Raw genomic sequence first — 22,885 nt, 5'->3', positions numbered from 1 at the left:
TCAAAGAAGTATGTAACCAAATAAAACTTTGTTCTGGTAGAAAGTTACACAAATATATATACCTCATTTTTGAGCTCATTCTTACCAAACACATTTGACTACCAGGTCGCAGGCTTTCTACTTTCCGTATCATTGAAGCTTCTTAAAATTTTTAAAATACTTTTTATATATACTAAGACTGCCTGAATTATTTTCCTTCCTGAATCTCACTCCCTTGTCTTTTACATCGGAAATCAAGAGCCAGCTGAAGACCTGCCACCTGTTCGGGTGGTCTCATTACCATGCCAATGATGGGCCTCCGACATCTCCTGCACAGCCTCGAGTCGCGTGGTTTTGTCATCTGACTTGCTCTTCCGTAGGAGCAGCCACACAGCACACTCATGATCTTCTATATCAACTGTACTAAAAGGGTCTTTGCAAAAAGAAAAAGCCAAGACAATATGAACAGCTAAGATAATACTTTTATCTTCACTTTAAGATGGTAATTTATAAATATTTGAAATCTACAATTGGACAGTTAAATCCATGTATATAGGTATTGATAAAAACTGATATTATTTGTTCTCAATTCTGTAATATTATCTTTTATATTATTATGAATATTGTGTGTGCTTTTTTTTTGGTGGGGTTCAGGGGTCAGTTTTGTTTTGTTTTTTGAGACAGTCTCACTTTGTTACCCAGGCTGGAATGCAGTGACACGATCATGGCTCACTGCAGCTTCAACCTCTTGGCCTCAAGCAATCCTCCCACCTCAGCCTCCTGAGTAGCTGAGATCACAGGTGTGTACCATTAGGCGCAACTAATCTTTTTCTTTTTTTTCTGGAGACAGGGACTTGTTACATTGCCCAGGTTCAACATGTATGCTTTTGTTTTGTATATTCTGGTGTCTTTCATATGTAGTCATTTTAAAAATCTTTTTCTCCCCAAAACTTTTTCAAAAAGATCAAATATATGAAAGAAATTAAAGAATACATTAACATAGGCTGGGCACGGTGGCTCACGCCTGTAATCCCAGCACTTTGGGAGGCCCGAGGTGGGTGGATCACAAGGTCAGGAGATCGAAACCATCCTGGCTAACACTGTGAAACCCCGTCTTTACTAAAAATACAAAAACAAAAAATTAGTCGGGTGTGGTGGCGGGCGCCTGTAGTCCCAGCTACTTAGGAGGCTGAGGCAGCAGAATGGAGTGAACCCAGGAGGCAGAGCCTGCAGTGAGCAGAGATCGTGCCACTGCACTCCAGCCTGGGTGACAGAGCAAGACTGTCTCAAAAAAAAAAAAAAAAAGAATAAGTTAACATCCATACATCACATCTAGATTCAATAACTCTTATTATTTTACCATATTTTCTTAATCTATATTCACATGTAATTTTTCCCAAACTATTTGAAAGGATGATGTAGACAAAATGACATTTTACCCCTTCACAGTTCAACCTGCATCTCCTAAGAACAATCCTGCATTCTCTTAAATAACCACAATGCTATTGTCACACCCAAAAACACTAACAAAAATCTTCCCAAATCATCTAAAATTCAGTCTAATTCCATATTCAAGCTTCCCCAATTTTTCAATTAAAAAAAAAATTTTTTTAAGGTTGTTTTCTAAAACCAGGATTTAATAAAGTCTCTTTTAACTGTAGAAAGTTTTCTCATCTTTTATTTTCACAATGCCAACTTTTTAAGGAGATCAGATAAGCTCTTTTGTATCTAGCTCCACATTGTAGATTAACCTGATTGTGAAATCTATGATTGTGGATGTACTATGCTCATTATAAGAAGGCATGGGAGTGATTTTCTAACAAATTTAAAATTATAAAACACTTATCACAAAATTATAAAACCTTATCAAGAGAATAGGGTATATTTTATCTCCATATTTATTCACAATTACCTAAGGAAGGAAGAAAACTGTCCAAAGCATTAAGCCCTTAAAATTAAATACAGTCCAAGAGAATAATGCTAATTAATTTTCTTTCTTTTCTTTTCTTTTCTTTTTTTGAGACAGTCTCACTCTGTCACCCAGGCTGGAGTGCAGTGGCACGATCTTGGCTCACTGCAACCTCTGCCACCTGAGTTCAAGCGATTCTCCTGCCTTAGCCTCCTGAGTAGCTGGGATTACAGGCACCCACCACCATGCCTGGCTATTTTTGTATTTTTAGTAGAGACGAGGTTTCACCATGTTAGCCAGGCTGGTCTCAAACTCCTGACCTCAGGTTATCCACCCACCTCAGCCTCCCAAAGTGCTGGTGTGAGCCACCGCACCTGCCCTGATTAATTTTCCATAGCTATAAAAAATATTAGTATAAGAAATGAAAAAAAGTATCAAGTTGATCATTCCAATGACTTTCAGATTACTGATAAGGATTCCAAGTCACATATTTGATCTTTACCAGCAAATGGATTCCGTAGTATCTTGGCGGATGTTGCCAACACTTTTCTTACTGCTTTGTGAAGTTCTTTTCTTGCCTGCCAGGCAATACCTAAAATGATCATAAAATTAAGTAAAACCAAGAATGTATTCTTTTTTTTCTTTTTTTTTTTTTTTTGAGACAGAATCTTGCTCTGTCGCCCAGGCTGGAGTTCGGTGGTGCGATATCTGCTCACTGCAGGCTCCGCCTCCCGGGTTCACCCCCTTCTCCTGCCTCAGCCTCCCGAATAGCTGGGACCACAAGCGCCCGCCACCATTCCTGGCTAATTTTTTTGTATTTTTAGTAGAGATGGGGTTTCACCATATTAGCCAGGATGGTCTCAATCTTCTGACCTCGTGATCCACCTGCCTTGGCCTCCCAAAGTGCTGGGATTACAGGCGTGAGCCACCACGCCCCGCCCAAGAATGTATTCTTAACACTATGCTCCAGTGTTTCAAAGAGAAATGTATAAACTCCAAATTTTTTCACAAAGAAAATACAAAATAGCATCGCTGTCTTTTTATTGTCACTATTGATGCAACTAAAACCATTATGGAAACACAGAGCTCTCAATTCCAAAATAAGACTGCTCTCCAAGTTAGGGAAAAGTAAAAACAAAAACACTAACTACAAAAACACTTACTAAAGCTAATGAAAATCTCCACATACAACATAGGTTTTGCAATATCCAGGAAAATGTCCTTCATGATGAGCTCACCTCAAACTGAAGTTTGGAGATACTTTACTAAAGAGATTAAGTCTTATTATACAGGAATATTATAAGCAACAACAATTATCTATGTAATTGAAATCGTAAACATACCATAAAAGCATTTTGAAATACAGAAAGTGATATAATAACTAATAGCAACAGAGCAGCGGGTGACAGACACAGGAAAGCAGTAGAGCCTGCCCCACTCGAGGAACATCATGTTAACTGGCACATTCTGGCTAACAGTGTATGAACAGGCAGCTGTGAGTCAAGTGTGTGACTCACCATGCTACCCATATGCTGAGGAAAATACACTCCTCTGCTGTAAAATTTCATGTTCACCATGCAACCATATGATCACTAATGAGGGCTTCCATGTATCCTAAATATTGAGAAGTGGAGTGTCCTAACTAGTAAAGACAGGTTTTCTAGCCTTGGTGACAGATAATTATAATGAGTTGGCATTCATATTGACGAATGTATCTCATGTGTTTGGTTTGCATGAATACATCCCTTAAATAAGGTAGAAATATCGCAGAGCTAAATGACAAAATCATGTTTTTTGTACTTGCCAAACTGAGAGCCAGCCTCTGTATTGACAGTTCCACCAAGGTGTGGAATTCCAGGTTCAGACTAAAAATGCCAGTTAGTCTTCACTTCACTTAGTTTTAGGAGAGTTGCAAACCTGGATTAAATGTGGAAGTCTAAACTTTGGTCCTTAATTAATTCTTTAGGAACTTGGTTTTCACAGGGTTTGGTGATTCTTAGAATTAGCTCAATCTGTACTACTAATACTGTGTTTTAAATAGACATATTTTTAAATTCAATGACTAGCTTCCATTTTTCACAAAGAGAGGCTTACTTCACAATAAACTTACCATGATTTTCTCCTTTATCTAAAGAAACTGTGTGCACATATATATATGACTTCATTTTTTCTCTTTCTACCACTTGAGTATCTAATGTCACAGCTTTCTTCAGGGCCAGAACTTCATATGTAAGAAATAGAGAACCTCTTAAAGAGAAAAGAAAAAATGCATCATAAATACACAATCAAAATGTAACACAAGAGCTACTCTTCTCTATTAAGTTTGTCATAGTAAACTTCTTTCTTTTTTATTGGGAAACATAACATGTATACAGTAACATGCATATAACATTTATACAGTCATGCACCATATACTGACTTTTTGTTCAAGGACAGACCTCACATATGATAGTGGTCTCATAAGATTATAACGGAGCTAAAAAAATTCGTATCTCCTAGTGACTGAGTAGCCAACGTAACACATTAATCACATGTGTGTGGTGATGCTGTGTAAACAAATCTACCGTGCTGCCTATCCTAGAAAAGTCTAGCACATACAATTATGTAGAGTACATAATACTTGATAATAATAAATGTTACTGATTTATGTATTTACTATAGTATACTTTTATTGCTATTTCAGTGTGTACTCCTTCTACTTAACTGTAAAATGCCTAAGGCAGGTCCTGCAGAAGGTATCCAGAAGAAAGTGTTATCACAGGAGATGACAGCTCCATGCGTGTCACTGCCCTGAAGACCTCGCAGTAGGACAAGATGCGGAGGCGGAGACAGTGATATGGATGACCCTGACCCTGTGTAGGCCTAGGCTAATGGGTTTGTGTTTTCATTTTTAATAAAAACATTTAAAAAGTTAAAAAATTGTTTTTGCTGGCACAGTAGCAAGGCCTGTAGTCTCAGCTATTCCAGAGGCTAAAGCAGGAGGATACCTCGAGCCCAGAAGTTCAAGGCTGCAGCATGCTATGACTGTACCCACGAGTAGCTACTGCTCTCCAGCCTGGGCGACAGAGCGAGACCTCGTCAAAAAAAAATATATATATATATATTTTTTTTTTGAGACGGAGTCTCACTCTGTCCCCAAGGCTGGAGTGCAGTGGCACGATCTTAGCTCACTGCAAGTTCCACCTCCTGGGTTCACGCCATTCTTTCACCTCAGCCTCCCAAGTAGCTGGGACTACAGGAGCCTGCCACCACGCCCGGCTAATTTTGTTTTTGTATTTTTAGTAGAGACGGGGTTTCACCGTGTTAGCCAGGTTGGTCTCAATCTCCTGATCTCGTGATCCGCCCACCTGGGCCTCCCATAGTGCTGAGATTACAGGCATGAGCCACTGCACCCGGCCTCAAAAAGTTTTTTTTTTTTTTTTTTGGAAGAGGGAGTCTTGTTCTGTTGCCCAGGCTGGAGTGCAGTGGTGCAGTCTTGCCTCACTGCAAGCTCCGCCTCCCGGATTCACGTCATTCTCCTGCCTCAGCCTCCCGAGTAGCTGGGACTACAGGCACCCACATCACGCCTGGCTAATTTTTGTATTTTTAGTACAGACAGGGTTTCATCTTGTTAGCCAGGATGGTCTCGATCTCCTGACCTCATGATCTGCCCGCCTTCCCCTCCCAAAGTGCTGGGATTACAGGCATGAGCCACCACACCAGGCCAAAAAGATTTTTCTAATAGACAAAAGTTTATAGAATAAGGACATAAAGAAAGAAAATATTTTTGTATAGCTATATGATGTGTTTGTGTTTTAAGCTAAGTGTAATTACAAAAGTCAAAAAGTTTTTCAAAAATTTAAGCTAATACAGTAAAAAAAAAAAAAAAAATACAGTAAGCTGAGGTTAATTATTAAAGCCAGGACTTTATTTATTTTTAGAGACAGGGTCTCAACTATGTTGCCCAGGTTGACCTCAAACTTCTGGGCTCATGTCATCCTCTTGCCTCAGCCTCCCAAACAGCTGGGACTACAGGCCCACAGCACTACATCCAGCTAGGTTAATTATTAAAGAAAAAAAATACTGTTTTATAATTAGTGTAGCTGGGTGCAGTGGTGCATGCCTGTAGTCCCAGCTAGTTAGAAGCCTGAGGCAGGAGGATCACTTGAGTCCAGGAGTTCAAGGCCAGCCTAGGCAAAACATAGTGAGACTCTGCCTTTAAAGAAAATACAAAATTCAGTGGCTCACGCCTATAATCCCAACACTCTGGGAGGCCAAGGTGGGCGGATCACCAGAGGTCAGGAATTCAAGACTGGCCTGGCCAACATGGCAAAACCAAGGCTCTACTAAAAATACAAAACTTAGCCAGGCGTGGTGGCAGGCGCCTGTAATCCCAGCTACTCAGAAGGCTGAGTCAGGAGAATCGCTTGAACCCAGGAGGCAGAGGCTGCAGTGAGACGAGATTACGCCACTACACTCCAGCCTGGGCGACAGAGCAAGACTCCGTCTTAAAAAAAAAAAAAAAAAAAAAAGTGTAATGTAGCCTAAGTACATAGTGTTGATAAAGTCTACAGTAGTGTACAGTAATGTCCTAAGCCCTCATGCTCACTCACCCAGAGCAACGCCCCGTCCTGTAAGCTCCACTCATGGTAAGTGCTCTATGTAAGTGTACCATTTTAAAATGTTATTTATTGTACCTTTTTTTGTTTGGATATGTTTAGGTACACAAATACTTCCCATTGTATTATAATAGCCTATAGTATTCAGTACAGTCACATGCTGTACAGGTTTGGAGCCTAGGAGCAATAGGCTGTCCCACACAGCCTAGGTGTGGAGTAGGCTCTGCCATCCAGGTTCGTGCAAGTGCACTCTGTGATGATTGCACAACAATGAAATCACCTAACACATTACTCAGAATGTATCGCCATTATTGACACATGACTGTATATATACATATACATGTATATACACATTTCAGTTTACAAATAATAAATAGCTTCATAATCATATCCAGGCAAGAAACAGAATGTTAACAGCACCCCAGAAGCCCACAGTGTGTCCTCCCCGATACTGACCTGTTCTCATCTCTATATATGATTCTGATTTTTATTATAACAATGTGCTTTTCTTTCCAGTTTATATATGCATCCTTAAACAACAGAGCTTAGTTTTGCCTGTTTTTGAAATTCATATCAATGGAATCACACTACACGTATTCTTTTGCTCAGCCTTGTATTTATGTGAGTCATCCATGTTGTTGCACGTAAAATGTAGTTCCTGCACTTAGATTTTCGTATAGTATGCGATTATCCATTGCATGGATATACTACAACTTACTTATTCACTCTCCCATAGATGGGCACTGAGAACGTTTCTAGTTTGAGTCTATCACAACAATGCTGTTACGTATCTTATACATCTGTACCGTGCATACATGTACGTGTACCTCTATCTATCTACACATACATATATCTAGAATTACATACCTTCTGATAGTATACATATTCAATTTTACTAGATAATGACAAACCGAAAAGATGAGCCAATGTGTATTCCCATCATCTACCTGAAGTTAATTTTAAATGTTGTTTGTTGTGTATCTCAAAATGAAGATTTCTTTTTTCCTAATCAGATTGACTTACACACTCCCTAAATCCTGACACAAACATTGCACTCTGGATTCAGAGTTTAGCAACATTGTTTTCCTACACCTTCTTCTGACCTTTGGTTTCTACCCTCAGGCAAACAGATAAAACAAAGTTCAGACACTGGTTTAGCACCAGAGGAACACAAAGAAGGCTCTTTAGAATCCTCTGCCCTCGGCCAAGGGCAGTGGCTCAGCCTGTAATCCCAGCACTTTGGGAGGCCAAGGCAGGCAGATCACCTGAGCCCAGGAGTTCAAGACTAGCCTGGGCAACATGGCGAGACCCTGTCTCTACTAAAAATACAAATAATAATAATAATAATACAGCCAGGTGTGGTGGTACACACCTGTGGTCCAGCTTGGGAGGCTGAGGTGGGAGGATCACCTGAACCCAGGGGGCAGAGGCTGCAGTGAGCCCAGATCATGCCACTGCACTCTAGCCTGGGTGACCAGAGTAAGACACTGTCTCAAAAAAAAAAAAAAAGAATCCTCTACTCTCTTCGGGATGTATCTGAACTTTTATCTTGTTTTCCATGAAAGACAAAATTCTTTACTATAAGAAAAAACTGTAATTAATTTTCACTATATTCCTGAACATAATTGTGAGCTAGACAAACTGCATTACAGAAAAGGTTATATATACATTTATGCTTTGCTCAGAATGAGTCAAAGGGAAAAATTATCTAAATATATTTTGCCGTACATTACAATGTCATGGAGAAATGTATGCATTTGGATAAAATGCCAAATATATCTCTTTTATCATTTCAGCATCTGAGAGTTAATTTTATATTTGTACTAGTAAAAAGTATTAACAAATACATACAACAGTATTACATATATATTCCTCCCCCTAAAGAAAAGTAGAAGAAGGAATATGAAAAATAACAATTTGCTGAAAGAGGGTCACTGCATTCATTACACGTGCTCCTGAGGGAGCATCAAATGGGAGATGTCCATCTGTTGGTTTTCTCAGTCAGCCTCAATTTCCTTTCACGCAAGCTTTATGGTGAGTTGAGGGATTTTCCAAAATACTTTTGACTATAGTCAATTTGCACCTTTTTCACCCACTTTAGAACCTAATACAAGACGTGACTCTAAGTGTGTCAAAACTAAGTGCGTGCCTGATATAGGTGCGTCAAAGTGCTTTTCTCACAGCAGCAGTGCCTGGCAGGCAGAGTTCCTAGTACACATTTGGCTCCAAGAGAAAGCACTCTTCAGAAGGTAAGGAAACCACATCATGACAACATTTAACTGGTGGGATCAGTGATTAAATCCACCAGTCTAATTCCAAAATCTATACCCTTTCAATACCTCATGCAACCTGTAAATCACTGCCATTGAGATTTCCAATAGAGTAAAATGAAGCCAATTAACATTCCACAGTTGACAACTTACCCTAAAATAAGTGATCCAGTAAACTTTATTATATTTCCTTCAAAAGAAAAAAAGTCAATGTGATGAATTTCATTTTTAAAAGTGTGAAAGGAAATAGGCAACAGTGTAAGTCTCTACCTATATCATATGTTATCAGATAAGAAGCTATTATTTTTATATTAATATAATCAGTTGCTATTAATAAATGGTCTCCTATCCTTAGACACAAACACACAAATCAACAAGCACTGAGTGCAAATATAATGTATACTGAAGACATTTCATACCTTCCCTTTCTCCACCCTCCTAGTCCCTGTTCCACTACTGACGCTGGTAGGACTACAATGTTTCCACCAAATGCAACATTCAGGCAGCTCGCTTCCCTTCTGACCCCTTTTAGTTAACAACCCATTAAACAAAGAAATGGGAAGCATTGTCCCTATCACTACTAGAACTATATTGAAGGATTATATTGTCAAGTGAGGACATGAAAGAATGTTTTCTAAAGTAATTATGTTATAGTTGATGGTTAGGTATACATGTACATAGCCCCATTTAAAACAGAGATTAGACCAGGTGCAGTGGCTCACGCCTGTAATCCCAACACTTTGGGAGGCCAAGGCGAGCACATCACCTGAGGTCAGGAGTTTGAGACCAGCCTGGCCAACATGGTGAAATCCTATTTCTACTAAATATAAAAAAAAAAAATTAGCCAGGCTTGGCGGCGCATGCCTGTTATCCCCGCTACTCGGGAGGCTGAGGCAGGAGAATCACTTGAACCACGGAGGCAGAGGTTGCAGTAAACCGAGATTACACCACTGCACTCCAGCCTGGTCGACAGAGCAAGAATCCATCTTAAAATAAATAAATAAAATGAAATAGAGAGTATATTCTACAAGTTCATTTATAAATGTTTGTTTGGGTCTTGGAAAACTTTTTTAATATTAAAAAATTCCTATGGCAGACACTGCTAATTGCCTGTCCAATACACATGCCCTTTAATCCTTACAAATACACAACCTGATTACCACCTAAAAATATTCAAATTCCTAGACAACTCTGTAGCTAGGGCTAACTGTGCAACACAGTTGTAGCCAACAGGATATAGATGGAAGTCTATAGAGGTGGATCCCTCCCCACATAAAAAGACAAAGCCTCAAAATGGCTTTTGGCCCTCTGCTTCTTGATACCCAAGGATTCACCATCATGTGACCATGAGGACAATAAAGAGAATGGAGCATGAAGACAAGAAGATTGCTAAACTGTAATTCCTGCCCTAACTGTCTCCACCTTGACTTATTATTATGTAAGAAGAATGAAAACCATATTAACCTAAGCCACTGGACTCAAGCTTCTATAACATGCACTGAGCACAACCTTAACTGATATGGTACTCATGATGATTAGGTACTGAGGCTAGCCCACAAAACTCTTTATATATATTTGTATATAATATTTACATATATAATATTTATATATATAAAGAAAATATATATAAATAAATATAAAGATTTTATGTATATATACAGAGTTTCACTCTGTTGCCCAGGCTGGAGCGCAATGACACAATCTCAGCTCACTGCAATCTCCACCTCCTGGGTTGAAGTGATTCTCCTGCCTCAGCTTCCTGAGGAGCTAGGATTATAGGCGCCCACCACCACACCCAGCTAATTTTTGTATTTTTAGTAGTGACGGGGTTTCACCATGTTGGCCAGGCTGGTCTTGAACTCCTGACTTCAAGTGACCCACCCACCTCAGCCTCCCATAGTGCTGGGATTACAGGCATGAGTCACAGCACCTCACCCGGCCTTAACCTATAATTTAGTGCACATATTGAGACACTCCTTCGTTCAGAGCTTCAACTCATGCTGCCAAAAAGACATTTGTCCTCACTTCTCTTTTTGTATTTAAAACAGTATCAGAATTTTCTAGATGAAAATGATCTATCCTTAAAAACAGATTTCTCTTAAAGATCAAAAAGAAACTCCACGAGGAAAAGGAGTTTGTTTTATTCAATATTGTATTCTTAGGGCCTAGAATTGTACCTGGCACAATTAAATTGTACCTGGTCAATTAAATATTTTGTTTATTGTCAAATGAATAAAAGCTGTTCTAGGCCAATCTTCTCATTTTACACACAAAGGAAATAATGCTCAGAAAAGGTAAGTTATTTCACTCTTCCATTCAACAAAAACTATTTGATCACCTACTATATGCCATGCATAATAACTAACTAGGTTATAGTGGTAAACAAGATAAAATACTGCCTTCACAGAGTTTATAGTGGAAACTGTAAGATAATTAACTAAGTTCTACGCTGACCCTACGAAATGACAAGTAACAGATCCAACCTGGCCTAGGGTGTCAGAGAAAGCTTCCTAAATGAAGGCAAGGCTCCAAATGGAGTAGACTGGAGACACATCCCGAGCCCCCGCAAGGCAAGGATGACATCTTCCTTGCTCACCACTGTATTCCCAGAACCTAACATGGGTGCCTGGCACTTTGTTTTGCAAGAGCTTAATAAATATCTGCTGAATGAAAATGCAGTTATATTTAAGTTTACGATGATGAGTATGAAATTTGACAGGAGAAGTAGAAGAGGGAAAATAATTCTCAAGAAAAAGGAGTATGTGCCGGGCGTGGTGGCTCAAGCCTGTAATCCCAGCACTTTGGGAGGCTGAGACGGGTGGATCACGAGGTCAGGAGATCGAGACCATCCTGGCTAACACGGTGAAACCCCGTCTCTACTAAAAATACAAAAAACTAGCCGGGCGAGGTGGTGGGCGCCTGTAGTCCCAGCTACTCGGGAGGCTGAGGCAGGAGAATGGCGTAAACCCGGGAGGCGGAGCTTGTAGTGAGCTGGGATTCGGCCACTGAACTCCAGCCTGGGCAACAGAGCGAGACTCCGTCTCAAAAAAAAAAAAGAAAAAGAAAAAGAAAAAGGAGTATGTATGGCTCTGGGTCTATAAAATTGGGGTGGACTATTAGTACAGAAACACATAAACCAATTTGAGATTTAATCATGGGTTCAAAAAGATTTTGTGGCCCACCTTAGAAACGGCCACAATTCTATCACTGTTCCTATAAGAAAAGAAGAGTTGTTTAAGCTGTACTCACTGATGTCTCTCCAGCGTGTGCCACTTTTCGGCGGGGAAGTAGAGGTTCCTACTCTTCTGCAACAGATGACACAATAAGCAGCCAGGGACATTCTGTGTAAGTAGAACAATCACAACAAATTTAATTTAGCATCTAAATCAAAACACTTGTTTTAACTACAAGAACATGTTACCATCACAGTGGATGACCCACAGAGTTAAATCTTTCAAGACTACGAAGAAAACTTTCCAATTAAAAAAAATTTCTCCCTTAAAAACTTAAAAGGGACTTATTAGAATAATATTTTGTTAGTATTTTCATTATTCTTCCTCACACTGTGTCCAATTGTGCATAATTTTCACAATTGGAAAGATGATCTAAATATGATACAATCATTTCCAGAACACAAGAATTAACAGGTAACAAGAATAGACATATTATTAATCAGAATACCAACATAGGCATGAAAAGAATTTAATGTCTTTGAAAATATATATATGTATTTATCTCTGATGACTGAGGCCCTAAAGAAATGAGAAGCTCTACGTGGACGGTACACTTAGAATCCATAGAAGCATTTAGCTTTTCTCTAGTTCTTTCAGGATAGTACCCATGTTGTTTAAAATTTTTGAAATTTGTTAATTGTTGGCATTCTATCAAAGGAGAGCTGTCACCCAACTAATTCATCAACTGAGTAAAGATGATCTAAATATGATGCAATCATTCCCAGAACACAACTCATTATTCTAGACCCATATCAGATTGTCTTTGGATAGCGAGGTTTTTTTCTTTTTCTTTTTGCTATAAGGGAAAGGAAGGAAGGTACCTCTCTCTTTTGTTTTGTTTTCTATTTCTGCTTTTTATTATTTTCTTCTTTCTTTCTTTGGGTGCAACTGTCCTTTTCCTAACTTCTTCAATAACGCCTAAGATGAGCATTTCTTGTTCCTTCATAAATGCATTTAAGACTATAAATTATTATAACCCCAGCACATTGGGAGGCTGAGGTGAGTAGATCACTTGAGGTCAGGAGTTCAAGACCAGCCTGGCCAACATGGTGAAACTCTGACTCTACCAAAAAGAATTAGCCAGGTGTGGTGGCACACTCCTGTAGTCCCAGCTACTTGGGAGGCTGAGGTGGGAGAATTGCTTGAACCTGGGAGGTGGAGGTTGCAGTGAGCTGAGATTGCGCCACTGTTGTCTCCAGCGACAAAAAGACTGTAAATTATCCCTCTGAAATTCCACTGTAATTTTTCTCTAATCTGTGAACTGTTTTAGAGTGTGGATTTTAGTTTCCAAATATATAAAATTTTTTAAGATCTTTTTTTTATTTTTTGAAACAGGGTCTGGCTCTGTTGCCCAGACTGGAGTGCAATGGTGCAATCACCACTCACTGCAACCTCTGCCTCCCAGGCTCAAGCAAGCCTCCCACCTCAGCCTACCGAGCAGCTGGGACTACAGGTGCCCACCACCACACCCAACTAATTTTTTGTATTTTTTGTAGAGACAGGGTTTCACCATGTTGCCCAGGCTGGTCTTGAACTCCTGACCTCAAGTGATCCACGCACCTCAGCCTCCCAAAGTGCTGGGATTACAGGCAAAGATTATCTTACTGTGCTATGTGATATAGATTCTTTAAAATTGTGAAGACTTGCTTTGTTACCTCTTCCAGTCAATATTTATAAATATATCATATAAACTTATTCTTTGTTATGAGCAGAATATATCCATTATACTAGGCTTGTTAATTTTGTTGTTTCTATAGTCTTGCTAATTTTTTTTCACAGCTCCAAATGGCCATTGAATAGCCTTGCCAATTTTTGTCTGCATGATCTACCAGTATGAGAGGGGTTTTTTAAAGTTTCATACTGATTTGTGCACTTGTCGATTTACCCCTTTTGTTGTCCTTTTTTTATTTATTATTCATTAAGCAAATACTTATCTGAGTTCCTATGAACGAAGAACTGTTCTAGATGCTAGCAATTTAACAATGAAAAAGAAAAATTTGCCCTTGCTTTCATGGATCTTACTCTCTAGCGCAGAACACCCCAATTAGTGTGGCAAACAAATACTACCCTTTTTGGGGGGCCATAATGTGAAAAGATATGCCTAGGTGCACACAAATTCACGATTATTAGGAACTTAGTACTTTGTTCCTTTTGTCATCACATACTATCTTCCTTTATCCCTATTAACATTTACTGCTTTAAGTTCCTTGCCAGTTTTCTCCAAAGTATTTAACTATCTTAACTTTTTCCATCATGGTTATAATCTATTGGTATCATTTATAATTTCAAAACCTCTCTTTTAATAGATGAATTTAATCCATTTACATTTATCACATGTTGGATAGATCACGATTTTTTATTATTACTCTTTAATTGCTTAAAGTTATACCATTTATTTCTATTCCTTTAGTAAATAGCTACATTTTAAAAGTGCTATATACAGTATGAATTTAAACAATACAATTATCCTCCCAAATGAGACTATTAAAATACTTTAAATCCAATCCTCTCCTATCTTAGGTACTTTTGTCTAGTATTTTAATTCCATTTTATTTTTAAACATCCCAAAAGAAGTCATTTTTAAAAGCAGTCAACCTAAATATTTACCGACATCTTGTGAATTTCCTTCCTTACTTTTGTTTCTTGCGTTCACAACTTCCCTCTAGGTTCAAATCAGTCTGATGAAGGTATATCCTTTGACAGTTCTTTCATGAAGGCATATATGTAGTTAGCACTCTCACTCTCAGCATGTCTAAAAATGCTCTATTTTAGATACACTAAAAAACAGTTGTGTTTGGGCCAGGCGTGATGATTCATGCCTGTAATCCCAGCACTCAGAGGTCAAGGTGGGCAGATTGCTTGAGCCCAGGAGCTCTAGGCCAGTCCAGGGGTTCAAGATCAGTGAGACCTCATCTCTCCAAAAAAATAAAAAAAATTAGCTGGGCCAGTTGGCATGTGCCTGTATTCCCAGCTACTCGGGAGGCTGAGGCAGAGGAATCGCTTGAGCCTGGGAGACAGAGGTTTCAGTGAGCCATGATCACGCACTACACTCTAGCCTGGGAGACAGAGTAAGATTCTGTCTCAGAAAAAAAAATAATAACAGTAATAGCTGGGTTTGGAATTCAGGGTTTAGAATTCAGAATAACACTAGGTTTCCTTCGGTACATTAATGATATTTTCACTGATATTTCTTGTTGCTCAGGAGAAATCTAAGTCTAATTGTTGTTTCTTTGTAGGCAAAACAGTAGCAAAGAAGTTTAAGAAAGTGCTCTGTAGGACCACACCGCCTGGTTTCAAATCCAATTCCACAAACGACTTGTATTAGTCTTTTTTTTTTAAGAATGCTTTGACATCTTAGGACCTTAAGGACCCAGGGAGTGACTGCCTCTCTCTGGGTCTGGGATAGCTAACTGCTAGAGGTAGCAAACAACTTGCCTGTGAGCATGCCTCTCATACGCAAACCAACCAATCCCAGCTGCACACCCCCAAACATCACACACAGCCAATGCTTCCCTTACTCTAAATCTCCTCGGAGCCAGATACTAGACAACTAGAGACCACCTCTCTGGTCTGCCAAAATTATTCGAACTATCCAATCCTAAATGTGCTCAGCTCATCTACCCTGTCTCGCTCATTCCTTCCCACAAAAAAACACAATAAAAGCAAGCTCTGGCCCATGCTTTCACATTGTTCCTTATGCCTCTTGAATGACCCTGGTACTTCCCCATGTGGCCTTGCATGGTGTGGTATGCCCATTCTTCCTTGGGAACTGTACATAATAAACTCTTCTTTCAAGGTAGTTGTCTCTGTGTCTGTCTTCTTACCATACCTGATTAAAACAAAATCCACGTACATTTGAAAGCACTACACATATGATAATGGGCTAGTTAATTAACCTCTCTGTGTCTCACTTTCCTCATCTATAAAATGGTGGTAATAAGGGAACTACTGTAAAGGGTTGTTACAAATATCACATAAGTTAATATATGTAAAACACACACAATAGTGCCTATTCCAAATTAAGTGTTCAATAAATATTACTTATCATTAGTATCAATATTATGTTCCATCTGGCAGTTTTAAGATCTTTGTTTTTGATGTTCTTACAATTCTCTACTTTATGTCTGGGTATGGGTTTGTTTTTATATACCCCACTCAAGATTTGGTATGCGCCTTCGATCTTAGAACTCACATTTTTCTTCAATTCTGCAATATTCTTAATAATAATCACTTTGACCTCCATTCAACTTTTACTTTCTGGTACTCCTATTAGATGTATGCTAGATTTTTAAAGTCTAACCTTCAAATCTCAACTTCTTCCATTTTTTTCTGTCTCTCTGACATGCACTACGGATTATTTCCCCAAATCTACCTTCCAATTCATCATCTTCTGTTTAGTTGTGTTTAGACTATCATTTGATCCATCCACTGAGTATTTCAAAAATTTTTATTTCTAAAACTTCCAGGTGACTCACTTTTATACCTGCCTGCTTTTTTTACACAGTTTTTGTCTTAAATGCAGATTTTTTTTTTAATGACCACAAATTATTCCTTTTCCTATAACCATGATCTTTGGTAGTTCCCTCCCACGGTGACTTTAGATTGATCTTATGAGTAATTTTGGCCATAGGACAACAGAAGCATGATGCAAGCTGAGACTTGGGAAGCACGTGCACATCGAAGCTTCTGTCTTGTTGCTCTTGAGAACCCTGTGACCAACACCATGTAAAGATGCCTAGGTTAGTCTGCTAGATCACAAGAGAAATGTCCAATATCCCCATTAATGAAGCCAACAAGTACCAACTGACAGCCAGCACCAGCCGCCAAGCATGTGAAGCCACATCGAACTAGCCAGCCCCTAGCTGACGGTACAAATCCATATTCAGCCCTTAGCGTGCAAGCAATAATAAATGTCTGTTTTAGCCAGTAGCCTTTAGGATGGTTTATAATGCCTCAAAAAGCTGACATGTAATTTCTAAACTTTACACGAGATATATGAGGTTGCTGCCAGCATAACTTGGTATACTGTTTCACAGTAAATTTTACTTTTTTATAAGCACAGGGAATAGAGGAATACACTATAAAATAACGATAAAAGGCCGGGCGCGGTGGCTCACGCCTGTAATCCCTGCACTTTGGGAGGCCGAGGCGGGCGGATCACGAGGTCAGGAGATCGAGACCATCCTGGCTAACAAGGTGAAACCCCGTCTCTACTAAAATACAAAAAAAATTAGCCGGGCGCGGTGGCGGGCACCTGTAGTCCCAGCTACTCGGGAGGCTGAGGCAGGAGAATGGCGCGAACCCGGGAGGCGGAGCTTGCAGTGAGCCGAGATGGTGCCACTGCACTCCAGCCTGGGGGACAGAGTGAAGACTCCGCCTCAAAAAAAAATAAAAAATAAAAATAAATAAATAAAATAAAATAAAATAAAATAACGATAAAAAGTATACCATAGGGCCAACTGTGGTGGCTCATGCCTATAATCCCAGTGATTTGGGAGGCCAAGATGGGATGATTGCTTGAGACCACAAATCAACTGACTATATCTGTGGCACATGCCTGTAATCCCAGCTACTCAGAAGCCTGAGGCAGGAGGGCTGCTTGAGCTCAGGAGCCCAACACCAGCCTAGGCAACATAGTGAGACCCACATCTCAAAAAAACAACAAAAAAACCCTAATGGAATATGTAAGTATGGACCTATTCCACTCCATCGATCTATTTATCTATCCTTATATAAACACTGCACTGTTTAGATTACTGTAGGTTTTTTGTTGTTGTTGTTGTTACTGTGTTTGTTTTGTTCTTGTTTTTGACAGTCTCACTATGTTGCCCAGGCTGGATGGAGTGCAGTGGCCCGATCTCAGCTCACTGAAACCTCCGCCTCCCAGGTTCAAGCAATTCTCCTGACAGCCTCCCAAGTAGCTGGGATTACAGGCACCCACCACCACACTCGACTAATTTTTGTATTTTGGGTAGAGACAGGGTTTCACCACGTTGGCCAGGCTGGTCTTGAACTCCTAACTTCGTGATTTACCCACCTTGGCCTCCCAAAGTGCTGGGATTACAGGTGTGAGCCACCGTGCCCTACAGATTACTACAGATTACTGTAGTTTTTAAAGTAAGTCTTGAAACTAGCAGTATAGGCCGGGCGCGGTGGCTCACGCCTGTAATCCCAGCACTTTGGGAGGCCGAGATGGGCGGATCACGAGGTCAGGAGATCGAGACCATCCTGGCTAATACGGTGAAACCCCATCTCTACTAAAAATACAAAAATTAGCCGGGCGCGGTGGCGGGCGCCTGTAGTCCCAGCCACACAGGAGGCTGAGGCAGGAGAATGGCGTGAACCCGGGAGGCGGAGCTTGCAGTGAGTGGAGATTGCGCCACCGCACTCCAGCCTGGGCGACAGAGCAAGACTCCGTCTCAAAAAAAAAAGAAACTAGCAGTATAAAAATTCCAGCTGTGTCCTTCCTTTTCAAGATGAACTATTCTAGGTCCTTGGTACTTCCACATAATTTTAGAGTCTGCTTGTCAATTTCTATTTAAAAGCACCTTTAAGATTATGGGGCCAGGCGCAGTGACTCATGCCTGTAATCCCAGCACTTTGGGAGGCCGAACGAGGTCAGGAGATTGAGATCATCCTGGCTAACACGGTGAAACGCCATCTCTACTAAAAATACAAAAAAATTAGCCAGGAGTGGTGGCGGGCACCTGTAGTCCCAGCTACTTGGGAGGCTAAGGCAGGAGAATGGCCGAAACCAGGAGGCGGAGCTTGCAGTGAGCCAAGATTGCGCCTGCACTCCAGCCTGGGCAACAGAACAAGACTCCATCTCAAAAAAAAAAAAAAAAAAAAAAAAGATTACGATGGTGATTACATAAAATCTGAAACAATGATGTTAAGTAGAGAACGGGGAGAAATTTTTAGACTAAGAAAGACACAGAAAGTAAAAGGGAAGAGACTATAACTTAAAAATAAAACAAATATTTGAAAATTCCATTAAGTTTAACAACATGGAGGTCACTGGGATCTTCATATCAGCAGTTTCATTGCCCTGGTAGAAAAAGCCAGAGTGAAACTTCATTTCATGCTTTCATTCTGATTTATAAAACCTGAATTGTAGCTGGGTACACAGATAAGAAAAAAGACTACATCACCTTTCTTTCTTTCTAGTTAATGATGGGCACTTACTAAGAAATGGCTAATGAAATATGAGTGGATGTGTCATGCAATTTCTGAAAAGTGTCCTTAAAAAGAAGGGTATGCGCCTTTCTTCCTCCTTCCCTCCTCCCTCTTGCTAGAATGAGCAACTGACAGTTTGAATTAAAGCAGTCATCTTACCATGAAGCATCTTATTAAGGACGGTAGAGCAGTCAGATAGAAGAATCCAAGTCCCTGATGATTACAGAGCTGCTGCCATAAAAGCATGGCTGCCTACCTATGCAGTTACATACATATTTAAGCCAGTATTATCTTGTTTTCTGTGTAGTACAGCTGATCTAATTCTAACACACCACAGTTCTTAATATCTATATAGCCGGGCGCGGTGGCTCAAGCCTGTAATCCCAGCACTTTGGGAGGCCGAGGCAGGTGGATCACGAGGTCAGGAGATCGAGACCATCCTGGCTAACATGGTGAAACCCCATCTCTACTAAAAATACAAAAAACTAGCCAGGCGTGGTGGCGGGCGCCTGTAGTCCCAGCTACTCGGAGGCTGAGGCGGGAGAATGGCGTGAACCTGGGAGGTGGAGCTTGCAGTGAGCCGAGATCGCGCCACTGCACTCCAGCCTGGGCGACAGAGCGAGACTCCGTCTCAAAAAAAAAAAAAAAAAAAAAAAAAAAATCTATATGCCAGTGATCTCAGAGTACCTCTAGCTACGATCTTTCCTGACCCATCTATCCAACAGCTATCGGAACATTTTCACTTAGATGTCCAATAAGCCTTTCATACTTAACTATCCAAAACAGAATTATTTACTTTTTCCATCCAAACTCTTCTTCCACAAATCTTCTCCATCACCATCCACCAAATGGTCAATGCTTTTTTATTGTAAATGGTAAATGATCTACCTCTTAACTGAAGCAAGAAAACAGTTGTTGCCCTTGATTCCTTGTTTTTCCCTTACCCTACATCCAAAGCATGCATAGTTTGCTCTTCTCTATCATCAAAACATACCCCAAAATCCATCCATTTTTCTCTGTATTCACTGCTACACTCTTGTCTAGTTCAAGCCAATATCATCTCTCATTTGGAGTAATAAAATGACACCTCAATGGTGCTTTTTGTAACTTAAGAAATCCTTCTCAGAGAGATTTAAAAAAAAAAAGTTCTGGAGATAGATAGTAGTGCTGGTTGCACAATGTGAATGTCACTGAACTCAACATCTCAAAATGGTTAACAGGATAAATCTTATGTGTAACAAGATTTAACAAAGCAAACAAAAAAGAAATCTTTCCTAGAGACAATGGTCTCTTATATTTCTTTCCAAATACCTTGCAGCTGTGCCATTCACATTTAGGTCTTTATCTGGAAACTGTCGTCAGTAGTTTGAAAGAAAGAATCTAATCCTGTCTGTATTCCACAACGATGCCACATATTTCACCAACCACATATTTCATCATCCTTTATTAGAATATTCTATGCTTTCCCCCTGCTTTGTAATACTACTTAGTGGTATACTAAGCTCCCATCGTAAACACGTATGTTTCTAGTGTCTCTATTCTGTTCCATGAATCTACTTCTCTATCCTTGAATCAATATCATACCACCTTAATAATTACAACTGTATATTAAGCTTTGGTATCTGATAGAGAGAGACCTTATTTTTCTTCTTCTTCAAAATTGACTTCACTATTCTTGGCCCTTTGCCTTTCCATATAAATTTTAAGTTCAGCATGTCAAGTTCCATAAAACAATATGGTGATTTTAATTGGCATCACACTGAATTTGTAGAATTGAGGAAAACTGACATCATTTTGTTGAGTCTTTCCATCCATGAATACGGTATATCTTACCATTTACTTGGGTCATCTTTTGTGTTCCAACAGAGCCGTACAATTTTCTGTCTAAAGGACTACACAGCTTTAGGTTGATCTACTTCTAGGTAACTTCAGTTTTCAACGCCATTATGAATAGTGTCTTTATTATTAAAACTCCTAGTTAATTGTTACTGATATATAGAAGGTTTTTAAATGCAGAAATTAAGGCAATTTCTGACATCCCCCTGGCCAAAATAACCCCTCTAGTCACCCTTTATCACATCACCAAATGGTACTTATTCCTTAACCGATTTGTGTCTCTCTGCCCCAACCAAAATTAGTTACTTGTTCACCATTGTATCCCAAGTGTCTAGAATAATAGCTGGCACATATCAAGTGCACAAAAATGGAACTGATGAGGTCAAGGAAGAGAATGTATGCAAGATGAAAAAAAGCAAATTGAAAGAGGGAACTAAATGGAAGAGCTGGGTTCCTAAGCGATCACATGAACACACAAGATGTAAAAAAAAAAAAAAAAAAAAGGCCGGGCGCGGTGGCTCAAGCCTGTAATCCCAGCACTTTGGGAGGCCGAGACGGGCGAATCACGAGGTCAGGAGATCGAGACCATCCTGGCTAACGTGGTGAAACCCCGTCTCTACCAAAAATACAAAAAACTAGCCGGGCGAGGTGGCGGGCGCCTGTAGTCCCAGCTACTCGGGAGGCTGAGGCAGGAGAATGGCGTGAACCCGGGAGGCGGAGCTTGCAGTGAGCTGAGATCCGGCCACTGCACTCCAGCCTGGGCGATAGAGCGAGACTCCGTCTGAAAAAAAATAAAAATAAAAAATAAAATATAAAAAAAACGCAGTATGAGGTCGGGCGCGGTGGCTCACACCTGTAATCCCAGCACTCTGGGAGGCTGACGGGGGCGGATCACCTGATATCAGGAATTCCGGACCAGCCTGGCCAACATGGACAAACCCCGTCTCTACTAAAAATACGAAAATCAGCCGGGCGTGGTAGCGCACGCCCGTAATCCCAGTTACTAGGGAGACTGAAGCAGGAGAATTGTTTGAACCTAGGGGACGGAGGTTGCAGTGAGCGCAGATCGCGCCACTGCACTCCGGCGTGACCGTGAGACTCCATCTCAAAAAAAAAAAAAAAAAAAAGAAGGTAGCATGAGCTTAATTCGGGAAGTACAATTTAACCTAAGGAACAGAAAACAAGAATCTCATATCTCAACTAGTAAAAATAATGAGAGTGCTCCTTTAGATTACAGAACAGATTTGGGGAAAGGGAATCACTTCAGAAGCTTCTGCGGTCTTTCACTTTTAAATGACCATTGCAGAGTTTAGAGATCTCTCAGTATTCAATCGGTTCCATCTCTGGGGTTAGAGAGGGAGCCGGAAGCGGTGGTCTGGAAGGCTCAGAAGTGACCGGTGAGGCCCTTTCCTCCTCCTCCTCATTATCTCTCCGTGACTACCGAGCCCGGGAAGAAGGACCGGTAGGTGCACTCCCCGAGGCCTCGACAGCAGCCAGAGAAAGGCAGCGACCGGGAAAGACGAATCAGGCTCGCGACCACCAGAGAGAGGCCCTCACACCCAGCGGAGCGTCAGCGGGTCGGTCCGGTCCGCGCGCCTTACGGTGGCGCCCGGCCGTGCCCGGCCACTGCCCTCCCCATTCTCCACTCCCCACCGCGCCCAGCTGCTCCGACGCCCCTGTCCGCCCCCACACTAGCCCGGCCTTCACGTCCTACCTGCCGGCACGCAGACTCAGCCTGTCCCCAACTGCTCGCCGGACCCAGTTGTCTGGGGAGCCCACCCCTTTCCTCGGCTCCCGGCCGGGGCCTTCCACCCGGCGGCGGGCGGCTTATGACCCCGCCCCCCTCGGCCCTCTCCGGGCCCGCCTACTGCCGGCTCGCTCCAC

At 40.8% G+C, this 22,885-nt stretch overlaps 1 protein-coding gene across 2 annotated transcripts in view; it reads right to left on the bottom strand.

Moving 5' to 3' along the window:
- Nucleotides 1–22,873, bottom strand: part of SERAC1 (serine active site containing 1) — a 60,501-nt gene extending 37,628 nt beyond the window's left edge. Inside the window, exons 1-6 of one of the 2 annotated variants that reach the window (XM_025384361.1) lie at nucleotides 22,716–22,873; nucleotides 12,006–12,097; nucleotides 8,910–8,946; nucleotides 3,999–4,135; nucleotides 2,391–2,480; nucleotides 281–412 (exon numbers count right to left, since the gene is read on the bottom strand). In XM_025384361.1, the coding sequence (XP_025240146.1) occupies nucleotides 281–412; nucleotides 2,391–2,480; nucleotides 3,999–4,135; nucleotides 8,910–8,946; nucleotides 12,006–12,096 (487 nt within the window). In that variant the 5' untranslated portion in view covers nucleotide 12,097; nucleotides 22,716–22,873. The remainder of the gene's footprint in view (nucleotides 1–280; nucleotides 413–2,390; nucleotides 2,481–3,998; nucleotides 4,136–8,909; nucleotides 8,947–12,005; nucleotides 12,098–22,715) is intronic. The other variant, XM_025384362.1, reaches the window with a different exon arrangement.
- Between the last annotated feature and the right edge of the window lie 12 nt (nucleotides 22,874–22,885).

Source organism: Theropithecus gelada, chromosome 4 (assembly GCF_003255815.1).
Source record: "Theropithecus gelada isolate Dixy chromosome 4, Tgel_1.0, whole genome shotgun sequence".
Classification (NCBI taxonomy): Eukaryota; Metazoa; Chordata; class Mammalia; order Primates; family Cercopithecidae; genus Theropithecus; species Theropithecus gelada.
Note: the sequence above shows the minus strand (reverse complement) of the source record. Positions and strands in the feature narration are given on the sequence as shown.